Source organism: Schistocerca serialis, chromosome 3 (assembly GCF_023864345.2).
Source record: "Schistocerca serialis cubense isolate TAMUIC-IGC-003099 chromosome 3, iqSchSeri2.2, whole genome shotgun sequence".
Taxonomy (NCBI): Eukaryota; Metazoa; Arthropoda; class Insecta; order Orthoptera; family Acrididae; genus Schistocerca; species Schistocerca serialis.
This window is the reverse complement of record NC_064640.1, coordinates 205,459,543-205,487,210: the sequence shown is the minus strand read 5'-3', so window position 1 is coordinate 205,487,210 and position 27,668 is coordinate 205,459,543. Positions and strand designations below refer to the sequence as shown.

At 41.2% G+C, this 27,668-nt stretch overlaps 1 protein-coding gene across 1 annotated transcript in view; it reads right to left on the bottom strand.

Annotated features, from left to right (window-relative positions):
- The window catches only part of LOC126469920 (mothers against decapentaplegic homolog 3-like), a 218,555-nt gene that overhangs the window by 76,345 nt on the left and 114,542 nt on the right, over positions 1-27,668 (bottom strand). The window contains exon 2 of the mRNA XM_050097312.1: positions 7,472-7,665. Coding sequence (XP_049953269.1) covers positions 7,472-7,665 — 194 coding nt within the window. The remainder of the gene's footprint in view (positions 1-7,471; positions 7,666-27,668) is intronic.

Sequence of the window (27,668 nt, the reverse complement as noted above, 5' to 3'; positions counted from 1 at the left end):
GTGGATGTGTGCCCCCTGCTCATTTTCTGGGGGACGTTTTTGCCAGAGTGCAGGCTGGATGGCGGGGTACGGCTGGAAGCTTGGATGGCGGTGTACGGCCAGAAGCTGGATGTCCTCTGCAACCAAAACTTCTGGTCCATCAGAGTGTCCATGCTCCTGCATGCCCCGCCACAGTCACACTCTATACATGATCATGCTCGGTCGCTTTGGGGGGGGGGGGAGGAGGGGGGGGGGGAGTAATGTTCTGGCGTAACCACAAGCACCGGAATGAAGATGCAGAAGGCCAGAGCAGAGAAGACGGTGAGGAAACGGCGGCCGATGGTGCACGGAATTGGACTGCACCGCGCCAAGAGTGACACCTGGAAGAAGGGAATATAAACGACACTACTGCTAGCCTCGGCTGCTCGGATCAGCACTGGATTGCGGACAGTAGTTATCAGTGACGTGTGTCAACTTGCCTGAACATTTCACATATCAAGGACTGTAAATTATATTGCATGTCGCCCCTCGTTTGCGATTACTACTTGTAAATCTTCAAAGTTAAGTATTGTCAATTTCTTTATAGACATAAAACTACTAATGTTATTTGTTTGAATTGTTGTATAGCATTCCAAGACTGTAACACGCCGTAGGCACCCTATTATTGATGAGTGGGCAAGACCCCACGTATAAAGTTTGCCTGAAATCGGTCCTGTGGTTTGGAGGAGATGTGGATTATACATATGCACATCAGTTTTTAGAATATCTGTGGATATCTTGATGTTCTTTACGTAGGAGATTTTGCACTGTTATTTGCAACAGGCAGAAGATGTGTTTTGTTGGTGTTGCACATTTACTCGATTTTGACCTACACAAACTCATTCTGCAGTGTTCATCTTCGGCAAGCAAGTGTAGAAGTTGGCACGGAAACAGTCAAGTAAAAAATCCATGAAATTAACAACTTTATTTAAAGCAGACTTTGGAATTTGCCATTGCATGTGACGAGGTATGCAAGATTCATAAACTGATTCAAAATTCTAGATTCACATATTTTACTGTTTGCATCGCTTCCGCATAATCTTTCACAGACTGTATTGTGATATATAGTGAAATTTAAAAAAAAAAATTGTGAGTGACGCAATAAACCCGTACTGTTTGTTATCATCAACTGTAGAATTAATCTTCTTTGTGTTCCTTTAAAATTTTTGAGAACATTGTGTTTATCCTCATTCAAAACAATCATTCTCTAATTTCATAACATAATTACGTGAGAAATAGGTTTATTTTTTAGAATTTTCAGATGTTTACAGATGTTTATCCGTACGAGTGTTTTGGATAACTCATATCGTAGCATGTCAGCATTTGTGGTTCACAGTTACTGCCAAAGAATAGATCTCAAATTTCACTGTATATTAACACAAATAAATGTGCATTTTTGAGAATTTTCGGAAGTTACTGTTGGCCTGTGCAAATCCTAATTTTTTGTAAATCAGCATTTGTGATTTAGTCACTGTAGCAGATATTGTAACGAACATATTGTGTTACATCTAGTTTTCTCTTAAAGAGGAGAACATATTATCTACATTTATTGCAAATTAACTCTATTTTTTACTTTGCTAACAATTAAAGTAAACCTCAGAAGATTTTATGAAACTAGTAACTTTTACCAAAGGTTTTTCTGTTGCCTTAATAGAAATCTGATTTTGTGTATTTGCTTCAAGTCTTATGGTGAATTATTAATTTTTAATCAGCAAGCTTAGTTTAAAGTTATTTGTTCACTGTTATGTATACATAGCACCTGCCAAAATCCAGCCCCACTGTGTACATTGTTCTCGGACTTGGTGCGAGTTGGTTGACGTTTGTAAGTAGCTGGAAATCACAATGACTACTGTCAAAACATTGTTGGCTGCTGAGAATTGATGTGTTCGAAGAGTTCACGAGAATTGTATATCTGTGGTATGGTACCAAAGGTACCTCAAGTACTATCCTCTGCTGTGGATTCTGCTCCTCTGCAGGAACTACGGAATCTGTCATTACTTGCCCACTTGACTGCGAGTGGTGTTTCAATGGTAGATCTAAGTGTCCTGTACAGTGTGGACAGAGACCACGGAGGACTCAGTGTTATTATGATCCCCCCAATGAACACCAATGACCAAGTTGGAGGTGCTGTCTTTCACTGAAACTGAGCCAGTGGGACTCACTTTCAACTGTTTTGGGAAACCTGATATGTCCAGCGTCAAGAGGTGGCAAACGCAAAAGGGTAGGGATCTATTAATCATCAGCAGTTCAAATGTATGGCAAATGATGGCACCCTTTAGGGAAATGGCAGCAAGAGACAGGAAAAGGCACCACTTGCATTCAGTGTGGATGCCTGGGAGCCTCATTCAACATGTTGAAGAGGCTATTCCAGCAACAATTGAGGAAATATGGTGCAACCAACTGCAGATTGTAGTGCACATCAGAACAAATTATGCCTGTCGTGTGGGCTCCAAGGTCATACTTGGGTCATTCCAGTGACTGACAGGGAAGGTTGAGAAGGCCAGCCTCACGCTTGGAGTATCAATGAGGCTCACAATTTGCAGCACTGTCCCCAGAACTGATCGTGGCCCCTTGGTTCTGAGTTAACTGGAAGGACAATCAGAGACTTTGAATGTTCTGTGACAAGTTAAGCTGTGACTTCCTGGACTTGCACCATAGGGTTGAGAATTGTAGAGTCCCCACAAATAGATCAAATGTGCACTACAGACCAGAGGCTGCTACTCAGGTTGCTGACTTCATGCGGGGTACACACAGGGCTTTTATATTAGGTGACTCTCCATCCAATCCAGATTATGATAGCTGTAGGAAACCCAGAAGTATCAGTGTAAGATCAAAATAAATGCCTCCCACAGCTTAGAGTATTAAGATCCTAGTGGTCAACTATTGAAGTATTCACAACAAAGTCCCAAAGTTCAAAGTGCTCCTGAAAAGCAGTGAAGCTCACATTATACTTGGTACAGAAAGCTGGTTGAAACCTAAAACTGATAGCAGTGAGAATTTTGGGGAAAATTTAAGTGTATATTGAAGGGATATGCTAATGGGAAATGGAGATGGTGTATTTGTCACAGCAGACAAGAAACTCAAATCCAACATGATAGAAACTGAAGTTACATGTGAGACTGTTCGGATAAGACTCAGTATGAAGTGTGGGCATAAAATGGTTACTGTATACTTCTACTGTCCACCAGAATCATCTTCTGATGTAACCGGAAACTTTAGAGAAAACTTCAGTTCACTTGTAGGTAAGTTCCCCAGTCATACTGTAATCATCATTGGAGACTTTAATCATCCATCAATCACATGGAGAAATTACAGTTTTGTTAGTGCTGGATGTGATAAGACATCTGTGAAACATTACTAAATGCCCTCTCTGAAAGCAACCTAGAACAGATAGTTCAAAACCCCACTCATGATGGAAATATATTAAATCTAATGACAACAAACAGACCTGACCTCTTTGAGGGTGGGCATATCAAAGCTGACCATGAACATTCGTAGTACAAAGGGCAACTAAAATGAGGATAAAGATTTATATGTTTGGTAAACTCGATAAAGAAGCAGTAATATCATATCTCAATGAGAAATTTGAAACTTTTAGCTCAGAACAGAAGCAAGTAGCGGAATTATACATAAAATTCAAAAGAACAGTTGACCATTCACTTGATAGTTATGGACCCTACATGGTATAGAGTCACTTACAGAAACTCCCAAAGAAATAGACTACTCAATAATAGATGCAAGGTAAGGTAAAAAGCAGTATACAGAGACATGGTGAATGAAAAGCATTTGTTTATCAAGAGAGCAATGCATGAGGTTTTCAGTGATGACCACAGCTGAATATTGTCCAATAATCTTTCACAAAACCCAAAGAAATTCTGGTTGTATGCAAAGGCAGTTAGTGGCAACAAAATTAACATTGAGTCACTAAACAGGTGAGACAGGAACTAAAATTGAGGGCAGCAAAGCAAAAGCAGAAATGAAGTACTCGGTTTTCAAATGTTCCTTTACCAATTTAATTCTTGTACCACTAAAAAGCTGAGTGAAATAGACATTAATGTCAGTGGTGTTGAGAAATAGCAAAAGTGTTAAAACTGAACAAAGCCCCAGTGCCTGATGGAATCCTTTTTAGATTTTACACTGAATTTGCAAGAGAGACAGCCCCTCTTTTAAGTATAATCTATTATAGCACTCTCGAGCAAAAAACCATGCCCAGGGATTAGAAGAGAGCACAGATCACACTTGTCTACAAAAAGGGTAGCAGAAGCGATCACAAAACTACTGTCCAATATTGGGTTGACACCAATTTGTTGTAGAATTTTAGAACATATTCAGATCTCAAACATTATGAAGTATCTTTAACAGAAAGACTTCCTCCATTTCAAACAGCATTGATTTCAAAAACATTGATATTGTGAAGCCCAACTCACACTTTTCTCACATGACATATTGAAAGCTTTGGATCCAAGCAGACAAGTAGATGCAGTATTTTTTGATTTCCAAAAAGCATCTGATCCAGTACCACACCTAGCTTACTGTCAAAAGTATGGTCTTATGGGGTATCAAATTAAATTAGTGACTGGATTGAGGACTATTTTGTAGGGAGGACACAGAGTGTTATCTTGGGTAGTCATCGTCAGGTGTAGAAGTAACTGCAGGTGTGCCCCAGGGAAGTGTTTTGGGACGCTAGCTGTACATGTTGTATACCACTGACCTCGCGGATAATATTAATAGTAAGCTCAGAATTTTTGCAGATGATGGAGTTATCTATTATGAAATACTGTCTGAAAGAAACTGCATAAATATTCAGTCAGATCTTGATAAGATTTCAGAATTGTGTAAAGAGTGGCAATTTGCTTTAAATGATCAGAAATGTAAAATTGTGCATTTAAAAAAAATGAATAAAAAATAAGTTAATCTGTGATTATAATATCGATGAGTCACAGTTGGAACTGCCCAACTCATACAAGTACCTGGGTGTAACAAACACTGTGTACAGATATGAAATGGAATGATCACAAGCCTAAAGCAAGTGGTAGACATTGGGTTATTGGTGCAATCAGTCTAAAATGGAGATAGCTTACAAATCACTCGTGCAACCCAAACTACAATATTGGTCAAGTGTGTGGAACATGTAACCAAATAGGACTAACAGGGGATATTGAACATATACAGAGAAGGTCAGCAAGAATGGTCAAAGGTTTGTTTGACCTGTGTGAGAGTGTCACAGAGATGCTGAAGAAATTGAACTCACAGACTCTTGAAGATAGATGTAGGCCATACCGAGGAAGTCAACTAACGAAGTTTCACGAGTCAGCTTTGAATGATGAATCTAGGAATATACTACGACCCACTACATATTGCTCACATAGTGATGGTGATGACAAGATTAGAGTAATTACAGCATGCACTGAGGCTTTTAAACAAGCATTCTTTTAATGCTCCATATGTGAATGAAATGGAAAGAAACCCTAGTAACTGGTACAATGGGGTGTGCTCTGTGCCATGCACTTCACAGTGGTTTGCAGAGTATGCATGTAGATGTCGATAGTTGTACTACAAGCATAATACAACAGCATGAAGATGATCTGTATAATACACTTAATTGAAATTGTATGTTATATGTGCATGGTATGTGTTTATGCTACATTTTGATGTTTCATACTAGTTAGAAATATGTTTGACAAAATATTTGTGTGTGTAACTGCACTGGCTTTCATTTATCTTTCTGCTTACACTGTTGCTAATATATTTATGAGGCACTTGATAATAAGAGGAGGTCCTAAAATGGGCCATGGAATTAAATAAATATGCACATGATGCAGCTGAGATGGTTTCAATGAAACTTTGATCTCCTTGTAGATATAACAGCCGTAGAGCTCTAGAATTAACATGCACAAAATTATGCAAAAAATCTGCGTCTACATCTATATGGATACTCTCTAAATCACACTTAAGTGCCTTGCAGAGAGTTCATCGAACCACCTTCACAATAAGTCTCTATTATTTCACTCTTGAACAGTGTGAGGAAAAAATGAACACCTATATCTTTCCATGTGAGCTCTTATTTTCCTTATTTTATTACGAGCCTGATCAGTGTTTCCTTAGTCAAAGGCCTTTTAATATTGCAAACAATATTTTGCGACAAGTTTGTGAAGTTAGGAAAACAGGCCAGTACACAGAAGTGAAGCTGTGGTGATGGGTCATGAGACATTCATGGATGGCTCAGCCACTTAGAACACTGCCCGTGATGTCAAGGTTCTGGCTACAAGTCCTGTTTTTAACTTCATTATTAAGGGAGTGATTTATCAACTTACAAGTGTAGAAGGAGGTACCTAAAAAAAGCTGTAATAAGATTGCCATGGGTGGAGCTTGTGTAGTACACATTTCTGCCACTAGGCGTATACAGCACAACTCATTGCCAGTTCTGTGCCGCCTCTGTTGTCAACCTGGCTTTTTCTGTTTGTCTGCAGTGATTGTTTTTGCTAGCACTATTTTGTTGTTGTTTCATTCTTTATGATTTCAAGTTTAAGTGAACAACATGCATCTGTGAAATTATTTTGTTTTCTACTCAGCAAAAATGCTGCTGAAACTGTTTTAATATTGAAAACAGTTTAACAAGATGATCCTAAATACTCACAAGTGTACAAGTGGTTTGCTTCATTTAGAAAAGGTAAAGTGTCGACTTATGAAAAACCTTGTTCTGGAGGTCCAACAAGAGCGTAGTTCATTCAGAGTTTGTTCACCCGGATCAGATCATGATTCAAACCTTTCATTCGTGAGTTTTAAGAAGATTGCGCACCAGTGTTCATCAAAAAAGACCCAATTAGTGGTAGACAGGAGACTGGTTCTTCCACCACGACAACGCACCTGCACACACAGCCATCTCTGTTTGACAGTTTTTGGCTAAAAATGGCATGGCTCCACTGCCCCACACACCTTACTTACCTGACCTGACTCCATTTGATTTTTTTCTTATTTACACACATGAAAAGGGGGCATGAAAGGACACCGATTTGATAACATTGAAGAAGTAACGAAAAAAATGAGGGAGGAGCTGTCAGCCATATGACGACAGAAAATGTTTCCAACAGTGGAAGCACCGGTGGGACAAATATATTAGTTGTAAAGGAGAATATTTTGAAGGGGATAGGGTTGTTTTGTAAACATTTTGAAAATAGATAGCTTTTAAAAAACAATTCCAGTTTTTTGAGTAGCCCCCTCATATAAAGAAATACCCTTAACACATTTTTGTACGGGAAAGTTCAGTTTTATTTGACTTTGTAACACAGAGAACGGAATATGAATGGTATCTGATCACCGAGTTTCAGTTTGTTACCAACTTCTAGAGAATGTTGATAGAACTACCTGTAACGAATCTATATTTGTGTACATTAATCCATTAGACTAAAATGTTTAAAAATTCTTTTACAGTGTTAAAATAAGTTTACATTACCTGGTGACTCCACTCGCTGATAGTGATAAGGATTAACACAGACCTCATCACGTTTTAAGTTGAAGGCATATTCACACGATTCAATTGCTCTGAGCTCATGATGCGACTGTAACTCCGGCCAGCGCCACAGTCGGCAATAGATAACGTGAGGTAAACCTTTTCTATGTGATACTTGCAGTCTTCCATCCAATGACCTACAACAGTTTCAAAATTACGATATCAATCACTGTATTCCATAAATAAATGAGTATAAATGAAAATTTGCAGAAAAAAATACTATAGAACTTTATCTTCACAGTTTACTATAACGGCATCACATCTGGAACAGTGTATGAATGGCAGGTAACTATTTACCACAGCCAAGTTCTCAAGTTTATCTACATTCTAGGTCCTCATGAAGGTAACTGAAATTGAAAACTTAATAAGAGTTTCATATCATAGCATCTTCTAAGTTTTGAACCTAAATTTGAAGACTGAAGCAACTGCCGCTAATTGTTACATATATAATGCAAAATGTAGTAGTTGGGCACCTGGATGTGTATTTCACAGGGGGAGAATATAATTCACATATCTTTTTTTATCATTTTATTTCGTGGATGACTACTACTCATTAACTTTTACAATTGCCAGTTTTTGTTGTGTTCTACCACCATCTTCAAGTCTATAAATAAGAAAACAAAATCAACTACATATAATAATGTAGGAGGAAAATATTAAAAGTGCCCTACCAACATTGCAACAAAAGAAGCATTGTAACACAGAGGCACATACATTGTCATAAGCCTCTTCTCCATACATTACACTCTTCAATTTTTCGCATCCAAGTTGGTCCAGTTTGTTTCGCTGTTATCAGTCCATCTTCAGTTGGGTTGTCCTCTAGGTGTTTTCTTATTTCAAGAAGTCCACCACGCAATCATCTTTGTCCATTTCCATTGTTCCGTCTCACTGAATGCCCTGCCCACCTCAATTTGTGTTTCGTAATGATCACTATCATGTTCTCAACTTCTGTATTTTCTTTTATCCATTTTTAACCCTCTTCTTGTTATGCCCAACATGTATCTATCCACTGCTTGTTGGGAAACACCCAAATTTTTGAACTTTCTGTGCATTTAATGTTGTGTTTCATTTCTGGCAGTTAGTACTGGCAGTATATACTTTCAGTTCAAACTACATTTGTAATTTACTTGTAAATACCACATTCAGTTTCACAAATTAACTTCGAGTCATTTTTACCTTCATGCTTACTCCTTCAAATGTCCATTCGTTTGTTGTTTTCCTAAGCACTGAAATCTGTCAATTGTTTCTATAGTTTTATTATTAGCTCACACTGTTTTCCTATGAGCATACTGATCTTACATTATTTTAGTCATACTGTAATTAATCGTCAGGCTTAGTGTTCTGCCTGCTCTGCTCTGTTCCACAACCCTTTGCTCAAGTACTTCTGGATCCACAGAAAGCAAAACACTGTCATCTGGCAATTGGTGGTGGTTCAAATAACATCTGTTTATGCATGTTCCTTCTTCATCCCAGTTTAATGATTTGAAGATCCCTTCCGAGGTTTCAGAAAATAGCCTTGTTTAACTCCTTTCTTATTTCCAAAATTTTCACTTTCTTGATGTAATCAGATGGAATGTGATGCCTTGTTGTACAAATTCTTCAGCACACTGATGAAGCTAGATTTTATTCCTTGGTACTATAGGATTTCCAGAAGAGACTAACACCATCAAACAGTCTCACAGTACATAACACTGCTTCTTTCTGCAACTCCTTTGACAACCTGCAACCAGTAGACAGTCCATCGCATTACATACACTTCCAAAGCCAGCTTCTCCTCGTGCCTGGTTAAAGTTCAAAGTTAATACTATAAGGATTTTTGTAAAAGTCTTGTATACTGCTAACAAAAGATGAAAGGGCATGTAGTTCTTCACATCTTCCATGTTGCCATTTTGCAGATTAGAAATTCATCTATCTGGTATCATTATCTTATACTCATTCTGTGAATAATTGTGGGAGTTCTGCTTCCATTCTGGAGCTAGTAAGTTTGTTCCTCATTGCATCAGTAACAAGTAGAACACTCACTGTAATACTAGCATATGTCAAAGACTATGCCCAATCTTATCATATACTACACTTCTAAGTCATAGTGAGGTATTTCCTACAGTTGACAATCTTGTGCAAAGATTTTTAATTTTTATATCTTATTTTATTAAACATTCATTTCATATATCCTGGCTCACAGGCATGTGTGTTCCAATCTTATTTAAAATTTGAAGCTCTTCCTGAATTTCTAAATGTTGTGACAGAAGATGCAGGAGCCTATGCAGCACTAAGTAGAGGTAAATGTAGCTCAATGGATGACTGGACCTTGCAATTACAACAACATTCTTGCATGTGTGTTTTCGCAAGTCTTGGACACATATTTCCCACCCTTCCTGAAATCATTAGCTCCACGAAGATAACTGTTTTTTCCTACTAGAGTAATGCGGTGAATAATATTTTTGAGTAGGATGTATTCATTTTCTGCACTAGTGAAATAACACCTCAGTCTCCTTGAAGCAATATGATGAACTCGTCTATATATCACTTATAATACATTAATTTTCACTTACTTCTTCAAAGAATCTTGTTTCTAATCAATTGATACAATTTTTGCCATCATAACTAATAATTTGCCTCCTGCAATAGATGTGAAGTAATTATACACCAACAGGAAATCGAGCATAGCCATATGTTGTAGAGCTTCGCAATTTGATATTCACCTAGTAATTACATTTTTTTCTTATTGCCTTGATAGCCTCCTTTAGTGAATACTAGTGTACATGGTATTGGTTTTCTATGTTTAGTGAGATTAAGATGGCATTGTTAGGGATTTCAATGTTTTTATTTTCATATGCAAAGCTGGCATTATTTTTAATGTTTAAATATATTAGATGTGTGAAGCATTCAACCAGTTTTTCCTTCCTTAAATTCAGTGCCTAATTTTATGCTGTTCACAACTGCTCTGATGAATTTATCATCCTTGTGCACTTTTACTTGTGCCCAAAAATTTCTCTCTGTTGGGAATACAGAAAGTTGGAATTACCCATTTTCTTCTTTGACCCACTGTGGAATTATTTGTAGTCCTTTTTAAACTTTACAAAACATTTTTAAATAATCGTTTTGCAAATATGTTCCTCCTCATAAATAACTAAAACTGCAGTACCATCTTTAATAGCTTTGTTTAAAAAGGAGTTACTTCACATTTTAGTTTAGCCACTGGTTATAAAGTTTTGCTTTCCCCTACAGAGTGTTACAAAAAGGTACGGACAAACTTTCAGGAAACATTCCTCCCACACAAAGAAAAAAAATATGTTATGTGGACATGTGTCCGGAAACGCTTACTTTCCATGTTAGAGCTCATTTTATTACTTCTCTTCAAATCACATTAATCATGGAATGGAAAAACACAGCAACAGAACGTACCAGCATGACTTCAAACACTTTGTTACAGGAAATGTTCAAAATGTCCTCCGTTAGCGAGGATACATGCATCCACTCTCCGTCGCATGGAATCCCTGATGCGCTCATGCAGCCCTGGAGAATGGCGTATGTTATCACAGCCATCCACAATATGAGCACGAAGAGTCTCTACATTTGGTACCGGGGTTGCGTAGACAAGAGCTTTCCAATGCCCCCATAAATGAAAGTCAAGAGGGTTGAGGTCAGGAGAGCGTGGAGGCCATGGAATTGGTCCGCCTCTATCAATCCATCAGTCACCGAATCTGTTGTTGAGAAGCGTACGAACACTTTGACTGAAATGTGCAGGAGCTCCATCATGCATGAACCATATGTTGTGTCGTACTTGTAAAGGCACATGTTCTAGCAGCACAGGTAGGGTATCCCGTATGAAATCATGACAACGTGCTCCATTGAGCGTAGGTGGAAGAACATGGGGCCCAATCAAGACATCACCAACAATTCCTGCCCAAACGTTCACAGAAAATCTGTGTTGATAACGTGATTGCACAATTGCGTGCAAATTCTCGTCAGCCCACACATGTTGATTGTGAAAATTTACAATTTGATCACGTTGGAATGAAGCCTCATCCGTAAAGAGAACATTTGCACTGAAATGAGGATTGACACACTGTTGGATCAACCATTTGCAGAAGTGTACCCGTGGAGGCCAATCAGCTGCTGATACTGCCTGCACACGCTGTACATGGTACGGAAACAACTGGTTCTCCCGTAGCACTCTCCATACAGTGACGTGGTTAACGTTACCTTGTACAGCAGCAACGCTGACATTAGGGTTATCGTCAACTGCATGAAGAATTGCCTCGTCCATTGCAGGTGTCCTCGTCGTTCTAGGTCTTCCACAGTCGCGAGTCATAGGCCGGAATGTTCCGTGCTCCCTAAGACGCCGATCAATTGCTTCGAACATCTTCCTGTCGGGACACCTTCGTTCTGGAAATATGTCTCGATACAAGCGTACCGCGCCACGGCTATTGCCCCGTGCTAATCCATACATCAAATGGGCACCTGCCAACTCCACATTTCTAAACATTGCACTGACTGCAAAAGCACGTTTGTGATGAACACTAACCTGTTGATGCTACGTACTGATGTGCTTGATGCCAGTACTGTAGAGCAATAAGTCGCATGTCAACACAAGCACCGAAGTCAACATTACCTTCCTCCAATTGGGCCAACTGGCGGTGAATCGAGGAAGTACAGTACATACTGACGAAACTAAAATGAGCTCTAACATGGAAATTAAGCGTTTCCGGACACATGTCCACATAACATCTTTTCTTTATTTGTGTGTGAGGAATGTTTCCTGAAAGTTTAGCCGTACCTTTTTGTAACACCCTGTATAAGGTAGTAACTACTTTGACAACCCACACACAATGAAAATATCTTAGAATCTGTAGCCACAGACAGGCTGGATCTTTTCAACAGTGTCATAACAGAGACAGTGATTAGTAATCGTGATCTCATCATAGTGACAATGGTTACTAAAGTTAATAAATTCATCAATAAGGGCAGGAGAGTTTTTATGCTGGAAAGAGCAGATAAGCAGTTGTTAGCACCCTACTTAGACAATGAATGGACATCATTTGGTTCCAATATGATGGACACAGAATAATTATGAGCAAAGTTTAAACTGAATGAAAATTGCGATCTGCAGAAGTATGTGCCAAGTAAGTGGATTATGACAGAAAAGAGCCACCATGGTTTAATAACCACATTCCGGAAACACTGAGGAAACAGTCACAGATAAGAGTCACAAGATGTTTGTTTGCATACAAAAAAGACTGACGGCTTTAGCACACAACAACTTCCACCATCATATGTCAGTGAAAGATCTTGCCACAAACCTTAGAGAATTAAGATCGTACGTAAATTTGCTAAGTGGGTCAAGGGCTTCTATTTAGTCACTTGCCACCTACGCTGGTGAGACAGTAGATGACAGCAAAAGGAAAGATGAAATTTTAAATTTTGTGTTTAAAAAAATTATTCACACGGGAGGATTGTACAGACATCAAATCATTGACTGTTGCACAGACTCCTGTATGGAAGCCATAGTAATGGGAAGCCCTGGTATTGAAAAGCAACTAAAAGAGTTGAAAACAAATTACTTCTCAGGTCCAGATGGAATTTAAATTAGCTTTTACAAAGAGTACTCACTGCCACTGGCCCCGTACTTAGCTTACATTTATCATGAATCTTTCACTTAGTGCAAAGTCCCAAGTGACTGGAAAAAAGCACAGGCGACTTCCATAAATAAGAAGAGTAAAAGAAAAAAATTGTAAAATTACAGACCAATATAATGCTGGTATGCTGCAGAATTACTGAGCATATTTCAAGTTCAAATATAATAAACTTCTTTGAGACAGGAAAACATCTGTAGACAAATCAACATGAATTTAGAAAGCATCACTCACGTAAAACTCAGTTTGCCCTTTTCTGACATGACATCCTGGGAACGGTGGATGAAAGGCAACAGGCAGACTCCATATTCCTACATTTCCAGAAAGTGTTCGACACTGTGCCCAATGACAGACTGTTAACACAGGTCCCAGCATATGGAATAGGTTCTCGATATGCGAGTGGTTCGAAGACTTCTTGAGTAATAGAACCCAGTTCATTGTGTCAGATGGCGAATGTTCATTAACAGACAAGGTTGGCTGGTTGGTTGGTTGGTTTTAAAGGGACCAAATTACGAGGTCATCCTACATGTATTGAACACGGAATAATCCTTAGAGGAAGGATACAAACGCCAACGGAAGCCAGACTGTAACCAAGATACAATAAAACAGAGAGAAAATCAAGGAGAAGTAAGAGGGGAGTGAGAGAGGCAGGTAAGGTGGGTGAGCCGCTCTGCCCAGAATGCATATGGAGGCAAGACAAATCATTAAAAATGGCAAACATAAAAGAATAAGGAAAACAAAAAGATGGAAAGGGTAGGGGCAAGGCCAGATCACTGAGCAAGGGCTTGCATGAGACACCTGGGTCAGAGCACGCAAGGAGTGCCCCTCCAACCCTTCAGGTGGTCAATGAGGTCACAGTGGCTTACAGAGACAAGTAAAAACGATTTTTTGTGGTTGAAATGTAAAATCCAGTTCCATACCTACAACAATTGATGGTGTAGAGTCAAGCAAAGGTCCAGTTCCGAGACCCCTATTTCCAAAATCATCACTGTGGTAGTCAACTTTGCCAAGTGGTTGGCATGTTCATTCCCTGAGATCCCAACATGTCCAAGGTTCCAAACAAACACAACTGGCCAGCCATCTTGATGGAGGTCAGAAAGAAGATCCTGGGTAGTCGTGACTAATGGGTGACAAGGGTAGCACTGGTCTAGAGCCTGAAGGGCGCTCAGGGAGTTGCAGCAGACTAGAAGCAGGTTGCCAGAGAAAGAACAAGCATGGCTGAGGGCTCATTTGATGGCCACCAATTCAGCTGCATCCATCTGGCAGGGAGTGTAGTTCACAGCACCTTGTCTGTATGTATGCAAAACCGGTATATCCATTGACTGTTGAACCATCAGTATATACCACTGCCGAAACCAGAAATGCATCAAGGACAGCCAGGAACAGGTGGCAAAACACCATGGGGTCAACTGAATCGTTCAGTTCAAAGGATAAACTGAGACAGAACTGAGGTCAGGGTACATGCCGTAGGGTCATAAGGGATTGCTCCCTGACAACAGGCAACAGTGGGGGAAGTTCAAGTTCAGAGCACAGACACTAGTCCAACCGCACCTGTGACCCCAGTTCTGGGTCTCTGTTGTGGGAAGTGGATCTCCCTAATAGGAAAAAGGATGTAGTCGTTTGGATGATTTGGGGAGCTGCAAACTTGTGCAGCATAACTGAGTAGCTGTTGTTGGCACCTGATCCTTAGTGGAGGCTATTCGCAGGACTAGTCTGAAAGGCTCCTGTAGCAAGTCGGACCCCACAGTGATGTATCGGGTCCAGTGACCATAGTGCTAAGGGCTATGCCAAACCATGTGCCAGACTTCCATAATCAAGGGGGGGGGGGGGGATAGGATCAGGGCTTTGTAAAGGAACGTAAGGGTAGTGTGGTCCACACCCCAGCTGGTGTTACTGAGGCTGTGAAAGCATATTAAAGTGTAGCCCACACCTTTGCTGAAGTTGGTGAAGATGGGGAAGGCATGTCAGGTGGGCATCGAAGACCAGTCCCAAAAAGCAATAAGTCTCCACCACACTGAGTAACTGACCATCAAGGTAAAGTTCTGGTTGTGGATGAACAGTACAACAGCAACAGAAGTGTATGACGTGAGTCTTGGCAGCTGAAAACGGAAAGAAGTGGGTGAGGGCCCATGACTGAGCCTTTCGAATGGCACCCCGTGGTTGGTGTTCAGCAACACCCTCACTAGAGGAGCAATAGTGAAAGCAAAAATCGTTGGCATACAAGGAGTTTGATACTGAATACCCCACAGCTGCTAGACTGTTGAAGGTCACTAGAAAGAGCAGGGACACTCAATATACAGCCGTGTGGGACCCCATTCTCTTGCATATGGGGTTGGGAAACACCAACTTGAAGTATGGTGCAACAAGACGCTCTGGACAAAAGTCGGAATCGGGCCTCTGAGATCCCACTCATATAAGGTAGTTAAGATGTGTCGCTATGTGATGTTGTTAGCCTTTTGCAAGTTGAAGAAGATAGCAATAAGGTGTTTATGTCGGTCAAAAGCTGTCCGGATAGCAGATTCCAGGAAAATCAAATTAACAGCAGTGGAACAGCTTTGGCGAAAACTTCCCTGGGATGGATCCAGAAAGCCCTGAGACCGAAGGAGCCAACACAGCTGCCAGCTCACCATGCACTGAAGTAACTTCCAGAGAACATTTGTATGGCTAACTGGCCGATAGCTGTCCATCTCTAGGGGATGCTTACCTGGTTTCAGTACCAGGACAATAATGATGTTCTCGCCACTGAGATGGGAACTCATCCTTGCTCCTGATATGGTTGAAGATGGTGATGAGATGATACTGACAATCCACTGACAGATGTTTGAGCATTTGGTTATGGATAAAGTCTGGCCCTGGGGCTGTATCAGGTCAAAGGGCTAGGGCACTGAAGAATTTACATTCACTGAATGGAGCATTATAGGCCTCCAGGTGGCAAGTAGAGAAAGATAAGTGCAACTGCTCCACCTGCTGTGTAAGGACATGAAAGGTAGGATGATAGTTCTCAGATGCAGAGGCTAGAGCATAATGCGGATCGAAAAGTTCCGTTATGGCATCTGGGTCAGCGAAAACAGCACCTTTCAAGGAAATACCAAGTACACCTGCTGCGGACAGATATCCACAGAGGCATGTGATCTTCACCCAAACCTGCAAAGGCTGTGTACATGGTCCAATGGTTAAAACATACCGTTCCCAGCATTCTTACTTCCATCGTTTTATTAAGTGACACAATTGAGCATGAAGCCGTTTCAAGGCAATAAGGCACTTGACGGATGGATGCCACCTATGGTGTTGAAGAGCTCACCAGAGATCTCTAATGGCCTCAGCAGTTTCCGAGGTCCACCCCGGTACTATCCTGATGGGAAGATCCCGAAGAATAGAGGATCGGTATGTTGGCTCCTGACAGAATGGTTGCTGTTGCAATCTGGACAGCCATGTCAATGCCTCAATGTAGTGGGGAGCTAAGAATGACAGTGGAGGTGAAAGCATCCCAGTCAGCATTGTGGAGAGCCCATCTGGGTGTGTGTCCAGGGGAGTGAAACTGAAGAAGGGACTGAAAGATCGTGAAGTGGTCACTACCACACAGGTCATTGTGGACCCTCCAGTGGATGGATGGGAGAAGACCAGGGCTGCAAATGGAAAGATCAATAGCCGAGTAAGTTACACGTGCCACAATGAAGTGTGTGGAGGCACCAGTATTCAAGAGACAAAGGTCAAAATCTGCCAGTAAGTTCTGATGTTGTTACCGCAGCCAGTGATCATGGTTCCACCCCACAAAGGGTTATGGCCATTGAAGTCGCCCAGGAAAGATGGAGGGAGCTGAGAATCATTGCAGACAATGCATTGAGACACTCCACCATCAGGAGGGACGGCAAGACCATGAAATGCCCTTGCCAGAACAGCCACAGCCTCCAAAGTTGTATGAAGAGGCACAAGTTCGCTATATACAGAGTTCAGAACACAGGTGCAAACTCCACCTGACACCCTATCACAATCGGCACAATTCTTAAAATATGAATATTGTGAATATTCTCACACCCATACCTGAGATTCTGGACATTCACACAGCACAGACGTCTGCTAGGGTCATCATACTGTAACAGCTCAGCTGCAGTGGCAGATCGTATAGCTACCACAGCACAGACAAGAGGGCTCCACAGCACAGACAAGAGGGCTTGTGAGTCCAGATGTGTCAACACGAACTGTTGCAAAATGGTTATTAGCAGTGGGACTATGGGCATGCACATCTCTAGCCCGTCTTCCACTCACCCCACAGACTCGACATGCACAGCTCGACGGGGGATGTCAGAGGATCACTTGGAAGATGGAAAAGCATGCTGTGGTCCCAACATACTTATTGTAGTCATGACACACTGTCACCTATTTCACGATAATACAAAATGAGCTGCCCTTATTTGGACTTTTTAGATATCCTCCATCAATCTTGTCTGGTAAGGCTCACACGGCACAGCAGGACTCTAGCAGAGAACAGACAAGCGTAGTGTAGGCACTCTTTTTAGTAGACCTGTTGCATCTTTTAAGCGTTCTGCCAATGTAACGCAGTCTTCTGTATGCTTTTCCCGCAACGCTATCTATGTGACCGTTCCATTTAAGTTGCTTGTAATTGTAATTCTTAGGTATTTAGTTTAGATTTGTGTGATTTATCGTGTATCCAAAATTTGAAGTATTCCTTTTAGTATTCATGTGGATGGCCTCACACTTTTTATCATTTAAGGTCAACTAGCACTTTTCGCACAATACAGATATCTTGTCTAAATCATTTTGTAATTGGTTTTGATCTTCTGATGACTTTACAGAAGGTAAATGACAGCATTATCTGCAAACAATCTAAGGAGGCTGCTCAGCTTGCTGTTCCTAATCTTTATAAATGATGTGGGAGACAGAGTGCTTATAACAGTTCCTTGGGGAACGCCAAATATCAATTCTATTTTACTCAATGACTTCCTGTCAATTACTATGGACTGTGGCCTTTCTGACAGGAAATTACGAATCCAGTCGCACAAACTGAGACGATATTCCATAGGCACATAATCCGATTAGAAGTCTCTTGTGAGGAATGGTATCGAAAGCTTCTTGAAAATCTAGAAATATAGAATCAATTTGTGATCCTCTGTTGACAGCACTCATTACTTCGTGAGAATAAGGAACTATTTGTGTTTCATAAGAACAATATTTTCTGAATTCGTACTGACTGTGTGACAACGGATCGTTTTCATCGTGGTAATTCATAATGTTCGAACAGCGTGTATGTTCCAAAATCCAACAGCAAATCGACGTCAGTGATATGGATCTGTCATTCATCGGATTACTCCTATTTGCTTTCTTGAGTATTGGTGTGACCTGTGCAACTTTTAAGTCCTTAGGTACAGGCCTTTCGTTGAACGATCGTTTGTATATGTTGTTGAAGTAATTGGTATACGATCTGGACCGGAGGACCTGCCTTTATTAAGCGATTTAAGCCGCTTTGCTAAGAATGTCTACTTTAAGTTGTCATGTTGACAGGAGTTCTTGATTTGAATTCTAGGATATTTACTTCGTCATCTTTGGAGACAGAATTTCGGAAAACCGTATTTAGTAAATCCGCTGTCACTGGTAACATTACGACCGCTGTTGCGCATTGAGGGTATTTACACTGCAGAGCCAAAGAAACTGGTACAACTGCCTAAAATTGTGTAGGGCTCCCGCGAGCACACAGAAGTGCCGCAACACGACGTGGCATGGACTCGACTAATGCCTGAAGTAGTGCAGGAGGGAATTGACACTATGAATCATAGAGGGCTATCCATAAATCCGTAAGAGTACGAGGGGGTGGAGATCTCTTCTGAACAGCACGTTGCAGGGCATTCCGGTTATGGTCAATAATGTGCATATCTGGCGAGTTTGGTGGCCAGCGGAAGTGTTTAAACACAGAAGAGTGTTCCTGGAGCCACTCTGTAGCAATTCTGGACGTGTGGAGTGTCACACTGTCCTGCTGGAATTGCCAAAGTACGTCGGAATGCACAATGAACAGTAGCGGATCAGACAGGATACTTACGTACGTGTCACCTGTCAGAGTCGTATCTAGACGTATCAGGAGTCCCATATCACACCAATAACACACGCCCCACACAATTACAGAGCCTCCACCAGCTTGAACAGCCCCCTGCTGACATGCAGAGTCCACGGATTCATGAGCTTGTCTCCATACCCGTACACGTCCATCTGCTCGATAAATTTGAAACGAGACTCGTCTGACAGGCAACATGTTTCCAGTCATCAACAGTCCAATATAGGTGATGAATGGCCCAGGCGAGACGTAAAACTGTGTCGTGCAGTCATCAACGGTACACGAACGGGCCTTCGGCTCCAAAAGCACACATCGATGATGTTTTTATTTATTTCTTTTACTTACACGTCAAGTTCCGTAGGACCAAACTGAGGAGCAAATCCCTAAGGACATGGAACGTCTCAGTACATGAAATTACAACAAAAAAGGAATAACAGATAAAAATAAAATGATTACGAACCCGAAAAAAACGCAATCAACAATACAACAAGAATCAGCTTACTTTTTTCAAGGAACTCCTCGACAGAATACGAGGAGTGACCTATGAGGAAACTTCAGTTTCGATTAAAAGCGCGTGGATTACTGCTAAGATTTTTGAATTCGAGTGGTAGCTTATTGAAAATGGATGCAATACTATACTGCACACCTTTTCGCACAGGAGTTAAGGAAGTCCAATCCAAATGCAGGTTTGATTTCTGCCGAGTATTAACTGAGTGAAAGTTGCTAATTCTTGGGAATAAGCTAATATTGCTAACAAGAAATGACAGTAAGGAATATATATATTGAGAGGCCAATGTCAAAATACCCAGACTCGTGAACTGGGGTCAACCAGGGGTTCGTAAATTTACAACACTTATTGCCCGAACCGCAAGTTTCTGAGCCAAAAATATCCTTTTAGAATGGGAAGAGTTACCCCAAAACATAATACCATACGACATAAGCGAATGAAAATAAGCAAAGTAGACTAATTTTCTTGTCTAACGATCACCATCACCCACTTCAGATAACGTTCGAAGAGTAAAAATTGCAGCATTAAGTCTTTGAACAAGATCCTGAACGTGGGCTTTCCACGACAGTTTACTATCTATCCGAACACCTACAAATTTGAACTGTTCAGTTTCCCTGATCATATCCCCATTCTGTGAAATTAAAACGTCAGGTTTTGTTGCACTGTCTGTTAGAAACTGTAAAAACGGAGTCTTACTGTGATTTAGCGTTAGTTTATTTTCTACAAGCCATGGACTTAAGTCATGTACTGCACTATTTCAATCCGAGCCAATGTCGTACACAACATCCTTTACTACCAAGCTAATACTGTCCTCAGCAAACAGAAATATTTTAGAGTTACCCGTAATACTAAGAGGACATATCATTTATACAAATAAGGAAAAGGCGTGGCCCCAACACTGATCCCTGGGGCACCCTCCTCCTCCTCCCCCCCCCCCCCCCCCCCCACTTGACTGTACCCCACACAGACCTCACGTCACAGCCATTCTCTACATCGTGAATAATGACCTTTTGCTGTCTGTTGCTAAAGTAAGAGGTGAACCAATTGTTAGGTACTCCCCTTTTTCCATAATGGTCCAACGCCTATCGTTCGAAACCTTTTGTTTAACCCAACCAGTACCTCACAAAGAAAACAGGATATAGCATTTTCAGTTGTTAAGCAACTTCTAAAGCCGAACTGTACTTTTGGTAGCAAAGCGTGTGATATAAAAGGATCAATCATCCTTACATACACAACCATTTCAATAACTTTAGCAAACACTGATGGCATTGAAATAGGTCTAAAATTGTCTACATTATCTCTTTCTCCCTTTTTATAAAGCGGCTTTACTATTGAGTACTTTAATCATTCTGGAAACTGACCATTCCTAAAGGAAAAATTACAAATATGGGTAAATACAGGGCTAACATGTGCAGCACAGTACTTTAATATTCTGCTAGGCACTCCATCATATCCATGAGAGTCCTTAGTCTTCAGTGATTTAATTATTGACTCAATCTCCCCCTTGTCTGTATCACAGAGGGTATTTCAGACATCAATCTCGGAAAGGCATTTGCCAAGAAAGTTATACGATTCCCTGTTGAAAATAAATTTTTATTTAATTCACCGGCAATGCTCAGAAAAAGATTGTTAAATACTGTACATATATCTGATTTATCAGCAACAAAAACATTTTTACAATGAATTGATTTTATATCGCCGACCTTGTGCTGCTGACCAGACACTTCCTTCACAACTGACCATATGCTTTTAATTTTATCCTGTGAATTAGCAATTCTACTTTGCATACCACATACTCTTTGCCTTCCTAATAACATTTTTGAGCGCCTTGCAATACTGTTTGTAATGGGCTACTGCAGCTTGATTGTGACTACTTCTAACATTTTGATATAATTCCTGCTTTGTTCTACATGATACCCTTATCCCACAAGCAAGGCACCCGAGCTACCTAAACTACAAGTCACATTTGTTCGAGTACAAAAGCCTTTTAGTGTTAAAATTTGTGCGCCATGGTCTGAAAGGCCATTTATCCTTTTACTAACAGAATGCCCATCTAGTAATGAAGAATGAATAAAAAAAACTGTCTATGGCTGGGCTACTGTTCCCCTGCACCCTAGCTGGAAAAAACACAATCTACATCAAATCATATGAATTTAGGAGATCTACCAAAATCCTTTTTCTTGCACCATCGTACACAAAATATATATTGAAGTCACCACATATAACTAATTTCTGGTACTTCCTACAAAGTGTATCAGGAGCCATCTCTAGCTTGAGCAGAAATGCTCTGAAGTCAGAGTTACAGGGCCTATAAACAATAACAATTAGAAGTTAAGTTTCAGTAATTTCAACTGCCCCTGCACAACATTCAAATACCTGTTCAGTGCAGTGCCGTGATACGTCTTTGGACTCAAATGGAATACTGTTTTTACATACATAGCCACTCCCCCACCCCACAAGGAACTCCTTGAAAAACAGCCAGCTAATCTGCATCCTGGTACAGGAAACCCCTGAATTGTCAATTTATTTGCCAGCCGCGGTGGCCGTGCGGTTCTAGGCGCTGCAGTCCGGAACCGCGGGACTGCTACGGTCGCAGGTTCGAATCCTGCTTCGGGCATTGATGTGTGTGATGTCCTTAGGTTAGTTAGGTTTAAGTAGTTCTAAGTTCTAGGGGACTGATGACCTAAGATGTTAAGTCCCATAGTGCTCAGAGCCATTTGAACCATTTTGTCAATTTATTTAAGTGGTGCTCCGACATACCAATAATTTCAGAGTCAAAATGTATAAGCAGTTCACTAACTTTATCTCTAATGCCTTTTATATTTTGATGAAATATACTAACTCCTTCTCTACTTGGAATCATGGCGTCCTCTGAAGGCGAGCCCTTAGTCAGACGGATTTCCTTTGAGCAGATGTACCTATCAGCTGACTTCAGTCTAAAAAAGGTGCAGCTCTAACACCAACTACTACAGGAATTTTTCCATGAGTGATCCCACCACCACCCACTACACTGTCACCTATAAGCTTTGCCAGCTCCCCCTTCCCATACCTATTGAGGTGCAGGCCATGACTAGTGAAACCCAATCTACTTCTAGACCCAACTGGGACCACTGAAATGTGACCCATGCCCTCTGCCATCAGTGCCCTCCCTAGCCCCAAGTTAACGGGCCTAGCAGCCGTATTAAGATGACGCCGACCATGATGCTGAAACAGTTGCACGAAATACACATTAGTGCCACCAGTTTGAGTAGCTATCTGCACCAGGAAACCGCCTACATCATATTCCCTGTCCCTATCAAGACTGTTCCCTGCTCCAACCACTATCACTACCTGAACGTCCTTTGTAAAATTCCTGCATCTCCCCTATGCTGTCAGTCATCTGATCCAACCCTGCACTAGGCTCCATAATGCTGGTGACCTGGCACTTACTCCTCAACACTTCCTGTAACTGCTAGCCCACATTTCCACCATGCGAACAGCCTAGCAGCAGAACCTTCTTCTTTTTGTTTGACTTTGTAACTATCCTAGGCCTCCTAACAGCTGTGGTCTGCTGCATGTTCCCTACATCTGCAACTAGAAAAGGCTCCTCTCCACTCAACTGCCCTCCACTAGTTCCGCGCTGAACTGTCACGAGTTGTAACTAATTTTAAACGCACTATAGTTCGGCAGAAACGGAGGCTGTCCCTTAAGAAGGCGTCACGAAAATTTGTTCTGCTTTTTTTTTTTTAGACATATGTCTTGCTTTTATTTTTGGTGAGTTTGTATGCTACGGTATTCAGTCTCGCTGCAACGACCTTTTAGTCACCAACTCCGGCATCCGTCACAATGCTCCCAATTTTCTCGGGATTATTTATTGCTACGAGGTAGAGTATGTTTTTGCAACCACTTACACTTCGAGTGGGCTCCTGAACTAACTGTTCAAAATAATTTTCCGAAAACCATTAAGTACGATTTTGGACGTAGTTTTATGCTTACCACCGACTTTAAATATATATTTTCACCAACATATCGAGGGTACATTGAAGTCACTACGAGGTATGCATGCGACAGCATGGTTACTAATATGTTCCAAAACGCCGTGCTTACAAACGGAATCTTACGGTGCTCATACCTCGGGTTCTATTAGTAATAAAAATGTAAGGTCAAGTGTCTTGGATAGCCCTTGGGCTGGGGACGATTTGTATACCCAATAGAATGATCGTCTTAGTGTCACTATCCTACGATACAGGATATTACACACTTTCTTTTGCTTAGGCAAATGGAGAAAATCGGTTGGTTCTTTTTCCACTCGCTGTGGTCTAGAGTGGACTTGATGCGACTTACAGAGGCACCATTCATTCGTGGCCTATTCCTCGGAAAATCCAAAAAAGGTTTTTTTTGCTGTATTTTCGCCGTCACTAGCCAACCGAAACCCAGCCGAAGATTCCAAGATGGCTATGCATAGCAAATGGCTGAAATTTTTACAATTTATACCTAAGATACCGCTCTCTACTTACTTTGAAAATTTTCTCGGTATCTTTATCTCTTTCCCAGATACAGAGGTTCAAACGTACCCTACTTGTACATGCAAAATACGGTGTGAGTCGAAAACGTAGTTTATAATGTGACGTAGCATCGAGTCATACGATGTAGAGTGTCTCCGTTACTACCAGAAGCTTTTGCGAATTCCACATTGTAGTAATGAAGGACACGTAAAATTTCTGTGCACGTAAAATCCGGTCTGAGGTGTAAAATTAGTTTTGCGTTATTTCAATTTCACATATGGTACCCGCTGCCTCATTCTACCTTCCTGAGCACCTTTAAAAATTTTCGCAAAAATATTGGCACGCGAACATATTTGCGGCTTTTTTAAAATCTACATCTACATATCTACATATATACACCAAGCGGTGTGTGGCGGAGGGCACAATTCGCTCCAAAGTCATACCCCCCCCCCCCCCCCCCCCCAACCTCTGTTCCACTCGCGGATCGCGCGAGGGAAAAACGACTGTCTGAACGCGTCAGTACGAGCTCTAATTTCCCTTATCTTTGAATGGTAATCATTGCGCGATTTGAAAGTTGGTGGTAATAATATACGCTCTTCTCTTTAATCAGACCCAACCTGTAAGGGTCCCATACAGATGAACAATACTCTAAGACTGGACGAACTAACATATTGTAAGCAATTTCCTTTGTTGAAGGTCTGCATCGCTTCAGGATTCTACCAACAAACCGCAATCTAGAGTTTGCCTTACCCATTACTTGTGTAATCTGATCATTCCGTTTGAGATCATTGCGAATAGTCACACCCAGATACTTGACGGATGTTACCGCTTCCAAAGACTGGGCATTTATTTTGTACTCGTACGTTAATGGGGATTTTCGCCTTGTCATACGCAGTAGGTTACACTTACTAATATTAAGAGATAACTGCCAGTCATTACACCACGCATTTATTTTCTGCATATCCTCATTGATTTGTTCTCAACTTTCGTGTGATACTACTTTCCTGTAGACTACAGCATCATCGGTGAACAGTCTCATACCGCTGTCAGTACCATCAACCAGATCGTTTATGCAAATCGTAAAAAGCAGCGGACCTATTACGCTGCCCTGGGGCACACCAGAAGTTCCACTTGTTTCTGTTGAAGTCACCCCGTTCAGGACGACATACTGCTCCCTGTCTGTTAGAAAAATTTCTATCCAACCGCATGTCATCGGATAGACCGTAAGCGCCAGTGCGGAACTGAGTCGTCCGCCGCTCGTGGTCTCGCGGTAGCGTTCTCGCTTCCCGAGCACGGGGTCCCGGGTTCGATTCCCGGCGGGGTCAGGGATTTTCACCCGCCTCGAGATGACTGGGTGTTTGTGTTGTCCTCCTCATTTCATCATCATCCAGGAAAGTGGCGAAATTGGACTGAGCAAAGATTGGATACTTGTACGGGCGCTGATAACCACGCAGTTGAGCGCCCCACAAACCAAAACATCATCATCATCATCATCGGAACTGAGTCGAACGCCTTTCGAAAGTCGAAAAATATGGCATCACTCTGGGAGCCGGTATCTAGAGCTGGTTTCTGCAGATGAGCTTCTCAGAGTCTAGAAAGGTCATTATGTCTGAACACAAAATATGTTCCATGATTCTACAACAAATCGACGTCAGTGCAATTGGCCGGTAATTATGTGCATCCGATTTTCTACCCTTTTTATAGGTTGCTATGACCTAGCCCTTCTTCCAGTCCCGTGGAACTTTCCGCTGTTCCAGTGCTCTCTGATAGATGATGGATAAGAATGGTGCTATATTTGTAGCATAGTCAACATATAATCTTACGGGGATACAATCTGGGCCAGATGCCTTCCTGGCGTCTAAGGATCTTAAGTGTTTTACAATCCCAGATACACTAAACATTATATCAGCCATCCTTGCGTTTGTTCGATAATTGAAAAGGGGAATGGTGCTGCCCTCTACCGTAAACGAGTTTTTGAAAGCTGGGATTAGAATTTCTGCCTTCTGTTTATCATCACCAGTTACATTACCCGTACTGTCAGCAAGAGAAGGTATTGAATTATTTGTAGCGTTCATAGATTTTACGTACGACCAAAATTTTTTGTGGTTATTTTTAGAATCTGCAGATAAAATATTGCTTTCAAATTCGTTAAAAGAATCTCTCATTGACCTTTCGACAGCTGCTTTCATTTCGCTAATTTCTGATTGTCAGTGGGGCAGTGACTACGTTTAAAATGACTGTGCAAAATTCTCTGTTTTCTTAGCAACTTCCTAATATGTTTGTTGTATCAAGGTGGGTCTTTTCCGTCCCCTATATTTTTGCTAGGCATATACTTCTCTAGCACATTATGGACAATATCCTTAAATTCCGACCAAAGACGTTCAATATCTGTGTCCCGCGGTGAATGCTTGGAGCTGACTATGAAGATATTCATTAATGACACTTTTACTTGCTTTCCCAAACAAGAAAACTCTCTCTCTCTCTCTCTCTCTCTCTTTTTTTTTTTTTTTTTTTTTTTTTTGCTACTTCCACTGTTCCACTGACATAGAAGCCACAACGACATTATGGTCGCTAATACCTTCTTCTAGATTAACTTCCCCAACAAAAGCAGGTCTGTTTGTCGCCAAGATATCTAATATGTTCCCATATCGAGTTGGTTTTCTAACCAATTGCTGAAGGTTGTATGTTGCGAGTGCTCCTAGAATAACTTCACACGAAACTTTGCTTCTGCCCCCTATGATAAACGTGTAATTTTCCCAGTCAATGGATGTCAGATTAAAGTCTCCACCTATAACTAATGGATAATTTGGATATTTATTTCCTATGTACTCAAGACTTTCCCTGAAACGTTCTGATACGTTCGTTGTGGATGCCGGTGGTCTATAAAAACATCCTAATACAACGGTCAATCTTTGTCTGATTGGCAGCTTTATCCAGACTATTTCACAGTCCGGCCCAGTACCGATCTCAACTGCGTTCAAACAGCTTTTAACTGCAAAGAGCTGTTGAGACAGTGGCAGTGGGATAGAGAAGGAGAAGTAATAAATACTGGAAGATAGTAAACAGGGTTGTGGCATAGGAAGAGGGAAGGAGACAGGCAGTGTGTGAGAAACAGAGGGACAGAGTGGCAGACGTGAGAGATCAGTGCTAGGAAAAGTGTGATGGAGACCGTGGCAGTGGGAGGAATAAAGTCAAGGAGAAAGTGGATGTGGGCGAGCGCCAGTGATAATGGGAGACAGAGTCTATGACAAATGAAAGTGAGCAAGAGAGAGTGACAGTGACAAGAGACACAAGCAGTGGGAAGGAATGAACGGGACTGTAGCAGTAAGAGAACGCCAGAGGGGAAACAGTTACAGAGAGAGGAAACAGCAGTAGCAGGACAGAACGAAAGCGACAGCGGTTGTGAGACAAATTACAGTGCCGGTCGGTGAGCCAAAAAGAGATAATG